The sequence below is a fragment of the Pezoporus flaviventris genome, unplaced genomic scaffold, assembly GCF_033815535.1.
Source record: "Pezoporus flaviventris isolate CSIRO_AGI_PZ_B2104156 unplaced genomic scaffold, CSIRO_AGI_Pfla_v1 ptg000066l, whole genome shotgun sequence".
Classification (NCBI taxonomy): Eukaryota; Metazoa; Chordata; class Aves; order Psittaciformes; family Psittacidae; genus Pezoporus; species Pezoporus flaviventris.
This window is the reverse complement of record NW_026892614.1, coordinates 2,832,919-2,844,325: the sequence shown is the minus strand read 5'-3', so window position 1 is coordinate 2,844,325 and position 11,407 is coordinate 2,832,919. Positions and strand designations below refer to the sequence as shown.

The 11,407-nt window shown below is 50.9% G+C and overlaps 1 protein-coding gene across 1 annotated transcript; it reads right to left on the bottom strand.

The window, feature by feature from the left end:
• Positions 1–578: 578 nt before the first annotated feature.
• TCTE1 (t-complex-associated-testis-expressed 1) lies at positions 579–11,295 on the bottom strand. Its single transcript, XM_061470944.1, has 5 exons — positions 11,254–11,295; positions 6,770–7,024; positions 4,295–4,863; positions 2,771–3,220; positions 579–866 (listed from the first exon to the last, which is right to left on the bottom strand). The coding sequence occupies exons 2-5, from the start codon at positions 6,948–6,950 to the stop codon at positions 696–698; spliced, it is 1,371 nt and encodes a 456-aa protein (XP_061326928.1). The 5' UTR covers positions 6,951–7,024; positions 11,254–11,295; the 3' UTR covers positions 579–695.
• Positions 11,296–11,407: the final 112 nt, after the last annotated feature.

The window sequence follows — 11,407 nt, the reverse complement described above, 5'->3', positions numbered from 1 at the left end:
GCTGATTCTTTTGACAGGCTTGCGCAGAAGAGCACTACGAGTTAGGATAAACATCTAGTTGCAAAGAATTCCCCTGTTTGCAAAGCAGGCTGGCACTGATCAAAGGCATAGCAACCTGAAGCAGGAAACCATGGTGGAGAGACTGATCATTTATTGGATTTATTTTTATTTCTTTTTTACTTTTCACCACCCATATCTGAGACTGCAGACAGATTTTGAAATAAAATACAAATAAATCCAGTGATCAGAAAAATTTGCTGAGGGACAAGGAACAACGTTCTTACATCCTCTGTTCATCTCACATCCTCCTCAGGAAAAAGCCTAAAAGAGCAGCCTGCTGTGAAGGTTAGCTCTGGATTAGACCATTTAGATCGTGGAGACTTCACCTTACCTGCTTTGCAGGTGGAACAACATCCAGTTGCTGATGGAGCATGTAAGATATGCCACAGGAGGTGAGATTTAGTCTTGGGTGCAGTGGGAGAGAGGACTCTGGAGGCAGATTGCTTCTGTAATGCCGCTGCAGTCCCACGGCATGTAATGTCTGTCTTGTATTAAAATGGTGGATGTATTAAAGTGGTTGGATGGTGGGGATCTGGGTAAGACTGCGGCAGCAGCCACAGGTTGAACGTTTCTCACAAATACAAATGAAAACAAGCCTCTGAGGTAAAGCGTCTCCAACAGTGCACCTGCAACGCTCACTGCTCTCTGGACTGCTGCAGGGACTCCGGCCATGCTGCTTCCCGGTTGGCCCACAGGATCTGGTGAACAAGGTACTCGGTCTCCTGGCCCACCCCTGCCATGCGGAGGTCGAACTCGATCAGAACCTTGTTACCTGCCAGCCCTTCCAGCATCTGCTTCCCACCATCCTGCAAGTGGGCGAGAAGGGAGGGTTGAAGGAGGTCAAACAGTGAAATGTATTGCTTTCCTGCCCTCCTCCCCAGAGCACTCTCAGCTGCCGGCAGTGGGAAGTGAGTGGGAAGATGGTGCCAAAAGGGATGAAGGCCTTCACCCAAGCCCGAAATGTTGCTCACAGGAGAAGTACAGGGAAAGAGTATAACCTTATGCGGCACTCAGTGATATGGCATATGCTAATGACTCCCTCTGGGTACAATGTCAGGAGTCTTCAAGCTCAGGCTGGTTAATAGCACGGCTGGTGATGATAACCATGAGAGGAGTCTCTGCTCTCCCCTGTCCCCCGGCTCCCTGCACACTGCTGGCTGGGGATAAATGGCAGTGTTATTAGAGTGCTGCTCCTCATCTTGGCAGTGCCAAGAGCCGCAGTGCTGGCAGTGTCCTATCTGGATGCCATTTTCCATTTGGTGAGATGAGGGGAACATCGCACGCAACTGAAATCCAGCCTGCATGGAACAGAAAATGCAGTGTAGATAGCCTTAGGGAGGCCACTCCCTTTGGGGGATTGCTCTCCTTTACCTAAAGCACTGTCTTCAGGGATGTGACAATTTGACTTTTTTCCCCCACAGCTATTCTTTTCCAGCTAACAAATACACCTCCTGTCCCCATCTCCTTCATGCAGGTGGTCCCTTCATCCCAGCATCTTGCCTGTTAGACCTTTTGCCAAGTAAGTTGGAACAAAAAGGGAAGGAGTCTCTTTTTAATGGGGTACAGAGGTCAGGATTTGATGCATCTCTAGCAAACCCCCCCATTTCCCCAAAGATAATACTACAAACCCTTTTGTTGGGCTGCTGTGGAGCTTCACAAATGGGTAACAGGAGAGCTCATGAGAAGGAAGATGCTAAGTACAGACATTATTATTTACTAAGCAAAAATCCTTCTTTCCAACCTTTGCCCCCTTGTATCATTAAACTCAAATGGTTTTCCACATCCAGGATCATAAAACTCAGAACTCACAAAAGGTTTTCTGCCATCAAATCCTTTTAAAACCGTTGTCAAACACATTGATGCCAATATTCCTGCTAGCAGGGACAGCTGGTCTTGCTGTCTCTTTATTGTGACAGCGAGAAAAATTGAGGCAGTGCAGAAAGTTTAAAAGCCAGCATGATTGCATTTGGCTGTCTAGTTTCAGATTTCTAAAGCTCTTTTTAATCAGCAGAAGAGAAGCAGTCTGGTTTGTGGGCATGTTGCATACTGCAGCTTTTAGGGATGTAGTAAGATTTGTGGATGTTCTTCTGTCTTGAAAATGTAAGCCTGTGTTTTAGGAGCCATTTACAAGCACCCAGATGTGGCACTTTTGACCTACCACAGCATTCCAGAGCTGCAGGGTGAGTTAAAGGAGCTCGACAACCGAGCCAATTTTCTAACAGTCTCCTCTGAGTGCATGATGGACGGGAGAGGTTCTGGGAAGGGTGATACTATCTATGTGCTACTGAGTGACAGATGGCACAGCAGATCCAAAGCACAGAGGCTATGCATTAGGCCCTCATCTCATACCACCTATCATTATTATCTACTCCCACATGTGTGAAGCGGCTGTGATTTTTTGCGGGCATACTCCCTGGTTTTCAGTTTCCTGGGGGAAAAGCCTTCTCTGCCCAAAAGCCCGAAGCCTGGAAGCCAGATTCAACCCTGTGAACAAGCTGGCTGAGATAAATGGATATGTGTGCATGGAAGATATCCTTCTTCCTGCCGTCTGCTAGTCTCTTGTCTGCTCTCAAGTAATATTTATCGCAGCAAGACTGCAAAGTGAGAGATGCATTTGCCCCTGTGGCTTCAAGGCAGGGCAGGCTGAGCCTCTGCTTTGCAAGGCCACCACACAGGCTCAGAAACTGCGGGGAGAAGGGTTTTCTCTTACCAGCCCCAGGTGGTTGCATGAGAAGTTGATGCTCGTCAGGGTGGTGTTCTGAGCCAGGACCTGGGAGAAAAGTGCAGCAGTTGGCTCTGACAGCTTATTGCTTCCCAGGTGAAGAGACTGCAGGGTGGCGTTGGTCAGCAGGGCACGGCCGATGGCCTCCCCACCTTTGTCCTCCACACAGTTGAGGCGCAGATTCAGAGAGGTCAGGGTGGAGCTCTCTGCCAGGGCTTGAGCAAGAGCCTGAGCCCCCAGGTCATGGATCTGGTTGTTACACAGGTCGAGGGTTTCTAATTTGCTGTGTTTGATCAACTTGGCAATAGCTCGTGCCCCCTTGTCCCTGATGAGATTGTGGGACAAGTTCAGCTCCACCAGGCAGGGGTGATCCAGCAAGCTGTGGACCAGCAGCGTGGTCTTGTCATCATCCACTTTGCTTCGCGTCAGCTCGAAAACCTGTGGGGATAAAGGACAGTGACACTAAAACATTCAGTGCTTTGGATTGAGCTTTGTACAAGACCTCAAAGGAGTTAAGCCTATGGTCCACCAGACAGGATTCATCTCCCTTCACGACAGAAACCTTTAGCCAGTAGGCTCAAGTAGTTGCTTTTAGAGTGGCCAGATACTTCCAGCAGACAGGGTATGCCATTGATGTCCCATGCTTATCCTAGGGAGAAATGGTTCATCTCTTGGTAGTGCCTGTTCCTTTCTTCTGGCTCTGTGCGATCTCTAACAAGGGGCAAAATTAAAACAAGATAAGGCCACCAAAATGCCTGCAGAGAACAACAGCAAAACTCATCAGTTGAACAGTCACTGAATGAGCACATGCACCCGTGGTAACCACATCACTCTCTGTGAAGGGCAATGGCCTGCATGGCCAGGGCACCTCACCACAGGAGAGGTAATTTCTTTTCTGGAAGCCAAGCAGACAACTGTTTCCCAAAGCATGCCAATCCATGGGGAGAGCACCCAGCCAGCTCACCCTGGCTGCACTCCAGCCAGCAGTGACTGCTGGTGGCTTGGAGGGGCTGAGTATCGGCGCTGCAGTTGCCACAGAACTGAAGATGCTGTTACTGCCCAGAAGGAAAACCCCTCATCACCCTAAGGCAAATGTGAGTATTACCCCTTGTTGTTCTTAGGCATCTCTGCTCCACTGGGGCATGTTGACACGTATTTACTGAGCATAACTACCAAAAACTCCCTATGAAAAACTCTCTTGGCTTTTTCTCTCCTCCTTCACAGAACTGTGTGAGGACTCAGAGCAGGAGTGTTGCTTTCTCTTGTGCTATAGGGAACATGTTTTGTGGGAGTATTTTTCTCACCGACCCTCTGACAACCTGTTCTAACAAGGACATATGCAGAACAAGGTACTCGGCACAAGGCCAGCAAGTTAACATCTCTGCACTCTGCCAGACTGCAACTTGCAAAAGGAAGGGTGCTGCCAGCAAGTAAAAATGGTCCCCGGTTTTCTATCCCCAAGCAATTTGAAGGTTGGGCTGAGGGAGGAAGGTTTGGTTTGGGGTGCGTTACTTTCAAGTTCTGGCACATCTTCACAGCGACAGCCAGGTTGCAGCAGTCCTGGTAGGTGAAGTTAAAGAGGTTCCACTCGAAGTTCATGCCACAGTCCTTCACACCGTAAGTGAGATGAAGCTCTTCAAGGTGAGGGAGAGCAGTAACGAGGACTCTCAGGTCGTAGTGATGCACGGAGGCCTCACTGAATTCCATATCACTCTCTGACTTAGAGAGGTCATCCCTCTTCTCATTTTGATCCACTTCCAATGGTGGCAGGAACTGGTCAACCTCCAGTTTCCGCACATAGTTTTTGCAGAGCGGGATGAGCTCTAGGACCTGGTTGGGGTCCGTGGTGTTGGGGATGAAACATTTCAGGGTGTTCTCCAGGTGACGTTCAAGGAACATCCTTTTCCAGCTGCCTCCGTAGCTGGAGATGTCACACACTTGCCAGCGCTTGGTGCAGCACCTCTTCCAGTAGTCCTCATCGCTTATTAGGTTGGCAGTGATAGCGAGTGGAAGGCCAGTGGGGAGCCTGTCTAGTACTTTCCTTTGGTGTTCAGGCAACAGACGATCCAAAATAGGGTTCTCTGTAGGGGATGAATAGAAGGAGAGGTTGGTCTGGGCTGTAGGAACGATGGCTGGCGCTGTGGTTCTGCCCTCTCCCCACCTGCATGCCCATGCCCTCCCTTCTGCTGGTACTGGCTCTCTGCTCAGTTGCCAGCGACTGGTGCGAGGAGCAAAGCTGGCAGGAACATACAGGATTCACCTCCAGTTCTGTGCAGGATTTCTAACTTTTACAATGAAACATGAGCTCAATTGGGTTTACTCTGTAATATTTGGGAACTGCATCAGAAACATCTCCCAGTTTAAATTCAGTTTGAATGCAGTTTATGCTCAGAGCAGGACTTCTGCTCCCAAGAGAGCTAGTTCAGCCTTACAGCAATGGGAGTGCTTGGCTTGCCATTTGCTGAACTTGCTCCCTTTGGTTTCTGGGCATATTGAAGGATGATATTTGAGAACAACTGTGTGCTCCTCATGGAAGTCCTTGTGCCTTTTCATCTTAACTCAGGTGTCTGTCTTACCCCACATTGATTCCTGTTTCCTTCCACTGAGATACACTCAGCCTTTAGGCTCATCTTGTTTAACTAAAAGTTCTCTTTTCCCAGGAGCATTCTCCCCTCAGCCTCTTTCCGAATGCTCACCCTAAGCCTCAGCTGGCTTCTGTCTGGGGGAAGTTTTCTGTGGTAAGAAACGCCACAGAAAAGCTGTACGTACTCACACCGTGAACGCTTGGTGACATGTACACGGCAGTGCTGAGTAACAGAAGTCATCAGGGGATGATTTCTATTTGCACATGGGAAATCAGATTTTGAGACACAAAGTGGGGGTGGCTTTGTATTTCCTTTGTCTCTCTGGCATTTCCTCCAGAAGAAAAACCCATAGTTTTACCTCAGCCTCTTCCTGGAGCCCAGTGTGCTACCGCTGGCACTGCAATGACTTCTCTGCAAAGTCCCATGACAGATGCAGAGGTGGGAGACTTATGGGCAGAACTGGGCTGGCTTCACTTGGGCTCACTCAGGCCACAGCAGGTCACGTAATGGTGTGAGGGACACCAAGCACACTGCCTTCATGTGCAGCGTAGTCCAATCCATTTGGCATCAGACTGACTGACCAGACTGAGGACTGCAAGGGTGTCCCAGCTCACCCCCCCAGGTATCATCAGCTCCTGGTGTAAGGCTGCACTGAGATCCTCTGTACTGTCTTATCATCCCAATGTGGACACAGCCTTAGACCTATCTTTGGTCTTTGCTGCCATGTCACCATCAGCCAAAAAGACATACAGGCCCTTCCTCCTCCCCTCCCAGTCAATTCCCAGATAAGACATCCTTTTTCTGTTTTGCCATGTTTCATCAGTCCACCTGCTTCACAAGCACATTCCCTGCCTGAGGATATAACTTGTCACATCACCACCAAAAGCCATGGAGAAGGCCTGAGACTGTGAGTACAGTATGTATTCTGAGATGGTAACTCCCATCTACCAAGCTTGCTACTTGATGATAGCAAGGAGCAATTCTCTACCTCTTGGTACATCACTCAGCACAATGGGGCTCCATCCTCAAGTACTACCATAACACCTGCATGAATCAAGAGGAGGAAACTGTGACTCCACAGCCCTCGCTATGGTTGAGATAAGTGAGTCCAGCAGAGCGCAGAATGAAGAAGAAATGACAGGACAAGGTTAGGGCAGATTCCCATCCTGGACGGCAGCCCAGAGGACTACAGCCATCCCTGGAGTGTACAAGTATATACTTAGCAACTAAACAGTTTGTTTAACTAGCTGCCCGAGGGGATATTTCTCCCCATCTGTTCCTTTGGCAGGGCTGGGTACCACACTCTTCCCTTCAGATGCATCTGCCTGCCTTGCTGACTCTCTGCTCCCCAGGACTGATGCTCTCACTCTGTGTGTCCCAGGCGAAACACGCTCCCACTTACTTTCGAAATTGTGAGCGATGTGCTGGAGGCAGAGCTCGGTGAGGCAGGGGACAGTGGTGAGGGACCACTCGGGATCCTCGATGAGACGGTGTGCACAGTGTAAGTCAGCAGCGAGGCTGGGCTTCAGTGAATGCTGCGAGGGAACCACCGTGCTCCTGTCACCAGCCACTGGCTGCTGCATCCTGCTCAGGACCCACTTCTCCTTCAGGAGAAGCAAAAGGAAAATTGCTTGAGAGTCACTGCCGCATTTTCCAGCTGCAACACGAAAAGGCAACTTTAGAAAGAGGCCAGTGATGAGAATGGGCTGCTCACACTGCTCCCCTGTAATACACTTGGCTCCTGCCCTTTACTTGCCCTCTCTGCTTGCACTGGAAGCACTGAAGCAAAACAATTTTTCAGCCATATCTTTACACACTGCCCTGCATAGAAAGGTCTCTAGGTACCATATGTAATAAGCAGATAATAATGTGGTGTTAATTCAGAGTGCTGTTGAAGAGGATGGGCAGGGATTGCTTGTTTACTGTCTTTTCCAGTAAAAGAAATAGGTGAAGAGAGCAAGAGCTGGGTTTTAAGAAAAGGAAAATGATGGTTCTTCACACAGCCTGCAGTTGAACTGGGGAATTCCTTGCCATGGGAAGTTGTGGATGCTGAGAGTCTGCAGGTTCCACGATGAGTCCATGGAAGAGAAACTCCTTGAGACTGACTCAATGCACAGAAAGAACATCTGGCTGAGTATGAGTTGGACATGGATGGAGGGAGAAAGAGTGCTTCTGTTTCTAGCCACTGTCAGAGATGGGATACTGGGCCAGACTCCTCCCTGGTTTGATCCAGTATGCCTGTTCTTATGATTCTTTAAAGACAGATGCTTTACAGATGAATACACTATAACTGTATTATTTTTTCTGCATTTCCCAATGCACTGTCCAGCTGATCTCTTTCCAAACATCCATTAACTGATGAGATGAGTGAGACCTGTTCAAACCATACTGAGCCTAAGCAGATACGAGCTAAAAGAACCAGACTGGAGCAGAAGGAAGGATGCCCACTCCTACTATCTCTGCAGAGCTTTCCCAGACCAAAGTTTCCCATTTCCTGTTTCCTACCCCAACCTGAGGACCTATGGTCTCAGCTCACAGGTTCCCACATGTATAGATACTGCCTGGAAGTCCTAATGGTTCCCTTACCAGCCCTACCAGGCTGAAAGAGGCAGAGGAGACACTAGGGAGGAATCTGCCCTTGAGTTCTGGGTTCAACAAAAGTACCCAGGCTTGGTGAGCATCTCCCAAGGCATACAGACCCATGCAGATCCTTACTGGGGCTAACTGGACATAACAGGGCTGCAGTGCATGGCTGGGGGGTTAGAGACTGCAGGACACTTAAAAGAAGCATGAGGCAGATGGCTGGATGGCAATGTCAGAGGAGAGGACAGCGTCCTGCAAGACCAAGAGGAGGCCTCAGGGCAAAGGTGGCCTTGCACCCCAGTAGAGTCAAAAGGACCCTGCAGTGACATCCTGCACAGAAAGTAACTGCCATGTAGCATCTTGTGCCACAGCATCCCTCAGCTGAACATCACTTTGATCCCAAACAGCTCCTGTTTTGTGAAGGGCATGAGCCAGGCAGCACTCCCCAGATGAAACACCTTAGGTCCTTCCCCCGCACAAGGCTGCTTCCTTCTCCTCTTCCCTCCCAGTCTGTGTTGCCTCAGTCAGCACAGGTCCCTCTCTGAAAGCTTTGTAACTGGCCTTTCTAGAGCTACTCCCTCTGCTCCTTCCCCCTCCAAAAGACATTTGTGGAACGGCCTGCAGACAACCTGCAAAAGCAGGAAGGAAGGGACTAGAAGATGCTGTACTGCAGCAAATATGCCAGCAAAGGCTTCTTCAAATGCACTTGAAGCAGGTCCCAGAAGACAGTAACCGCTTCAGAATGAGAATAAGGAAAGGGTGGAGATGGCAGTGGCAGGACATCCTCCGGCACAAAGCGGTTGGACGAAGGGCACAGAGGGAAGCTATGTTTCCTGCAAAGCACTGGTGTACAGATGACAAAGCAAAGGCTGTAGGAAAAGGGAGCCTGGTTTGTCTGTAAAAGGGTGGGTGTGGAAGGACAAGGCAGATGTGGGGACCATGAGTCCTTTCTTTGCAAACCTCCCTGCTCTCAAAGGAAGGTTCTGTGCCACCACTGAGGGGAAGAGAAGAGACCTGATTCTCCCCAGCACACTGACCGAGCTGAAACCCAGCTTTTGGTGCTTGATGGACTTCAGCAGAAGGGCACAGCTGGATGGCAGTGAGTTGGCATTAATAGAGTAGAAGTGACTGGGAAAAACGTTTTCTCCTTGCTCAGTCCTTCATCCTATTCAAAAAGCATCTGTGTCACTCTGCCCCCAGGCCAGTCACAGCTAATTGGAGTTCCTGATGGCTTTCCTGACCTTTTGGAAGCAATTGTTAAAAGCTCTCGTGGAAAGCCAGTGCAGCAGTGCAGCGTCGGTGGCCTAGGATTCATGGCTGGAATGCATGGCTGCATTCCAGCAAATGATCTGATTGCCAGTTTACCTATGGCAGATTGATTTTTAGAGGGTACTTAAGCTATGGCACATACAGGATGATGGGAAGGACTCCTGAGCACCAGCCGGGAGACAGAGCTGCCCTCAGGCAGAGCCAAAACCTGGCTGTGGAAACAGCGCAGCCCCTCCATGCATTGCATGAAGCTCACTGGGCAAAGCTCTCTCGCAGCAGGAGGTCAGGCTGTGTGCGCTACCCAGGGGCGGTCCAGCCCCTACTTATGATGGCCTCAAAGGACACACAGACATCTTCGGGTGTCTGTGTCCTGGCTGCTGGGGAGCCCCCCTCGACCTGAGCTCCATGGGTCAGCTCAGCTGGCTCTGCCACCCCACTCATCATTGGTGTGAAGCAAGAGCAAGGCTGTTGTTGGGACAGCCAGCCCGCAGGGTGTCTGAATCAACCCCACACCTGTGGTGCCAGGGAACGGGGGCTGAGTCTGGTGCTGAGTCAGTGCTCTTACGGTGCCCGTTCCCATCCCATCACCCCAGCACAGTAAGCTCCCTGCTTATCACCAGGGAATGGGCCTCTTTCAGCACTGCATCCCCTCCACCCTGGCTGCAGGAGTCTCACCCAGCCAGAGCACACACGCCAAGTCAGTTTCTACAGCGGGGCTTGCTAAACATGTATTTAAACACCAGAGAAGCATTGTAATTCGTTATCAATAAGCCAAGTCAAGAGCGTTAATGTATGCTCCTTCCCACCCACTACATACACATCAGTCACCTATGCTAAAAGGCTTTATGAAATTATATACAATGAATGTGGTCATGTAGTAAATTCCCAGTTTATGTCATTTAACCCTCAGATTAGGCTGAAAGGTAAATTATACTAAAACTTCTATATACGTAAAAAAATTAGAAATCACACTTCCCTATCCGGGAAGAAAGCCACTCACACAGCCAACTTATGCTGCTACCTGGCATGCCTAACAAACCTTCTTCAGCTGAACCTGTTCTGACCTGGGAATAAAAGATTTCTGCTCTTTTGATTCACACCAAAGCCCAGAGAGACCTAAAGAGGGGTTGCATAGAAACTAGTGACCCTTGGCTGATACCTCCTACCAGCAGTACAGTGATCCAAGAACCGGAGCAACTTCACTGAAGAGTTTGCAAGTGCAGGAGGAATTCCTTTGGAGCTTGGTTATGCCCCAGCGGAGATCACATCTGCACTGAAGCTCAGCCTACCCGGAAACAGAGGGAGCCCTCGCGTCAGTGCAGCAGCACCCTGGCCTTTGTGCTGTTACCTCTACACCGGGCCGGCTAGCGGGGGACATTGGCAAGCGGCTGACTGGCTAACACACCCCTGATCCCGCTGCCACATGCAGGGACTCGCCACACCTCCTCACGCTCAGAAAAGCTGATGCTAAGTGTGCATTATGGCAGCGTATCGCAGGGTTATCAAGGGGCTGAGGCTCTGCAATGGGCTTTTAAGGAAGTTTAAACAAAAGGGTGCCAAAGGAGGTATCCATTTAGCTTCAGATATAACGGGATTTGTCTGCAATGGGAAGCTGGGCAGAATAAGGCCAGCCAGCCCTTTGAGGGTATGGTTAACGCCCTCACCATAATGCAGGCGGTGCGAGGGGCCGGAGCTGTGGTTCCAGGTCACCATGTCCAGGTGAGGGTCACTGCCCCACGGGGGGGGGTCAGAAACACGAAAGCCCTCCGAGACCTGCTGCCCACTGCAGCCCGCAGCCAGGCTCCCCTCCGGAGTCCCCGAGGGGGCAGAACGCTCGCTAGCCCGGCCAACCGGTTAACAACCAGAGCTGCAAGCGGCCGGGGGTGGCGGTGGTGTGCAACGGGTGTCCCAGGGGAGGGGGACAGCGATGCCGGGGGTGAAACACGGGGGCCCCTCCTCTCCCCTCGGGGTTTCGGCCGCCCATGGCCGCGGGGTACGAGCAGCCCGGCCCCCCCCGGCCCCCCCGGTTCTCACCCGCCGCCGCTGCCGCCGGTCGCTGCGGACGCGGCCGTTGCCGGGGCGGGGCGGTGGCGCTGGGCCGTGCAGGGGGGGCCCGGGCTCTGCGCTCGGTATCGGGTGTGTTTGGAGCGTCCCCAGCCTGTGCCCTGTGGGAGCACACATCACACCG

Excerpts from the sequence above, each read along its gene's own strand:
- TCTE1 (XM_061470944.1), bottom strand. The coding sequence starts at position 6,950 with ATGCAGCAGCCAGTGGCTGGTGACAGGAGCACGGTGGTTCCCTCGCAG. Across the intron at positions 4,864-6,769 it reads CATCGCTCACAATTTCGAAA|AGAACCCTATTTTGGATCGT; the intron begins GTAAGTGGGAGC and ends CATCCCCTACAG. Across the intron at positions 3,221-4,294 it reads AGATGTGCCAGAACTTGAAA|GTTTTCGAGCTGACGCGAAG; the intron begins GTAACGCACCCC and ends TTATCCCCACAG.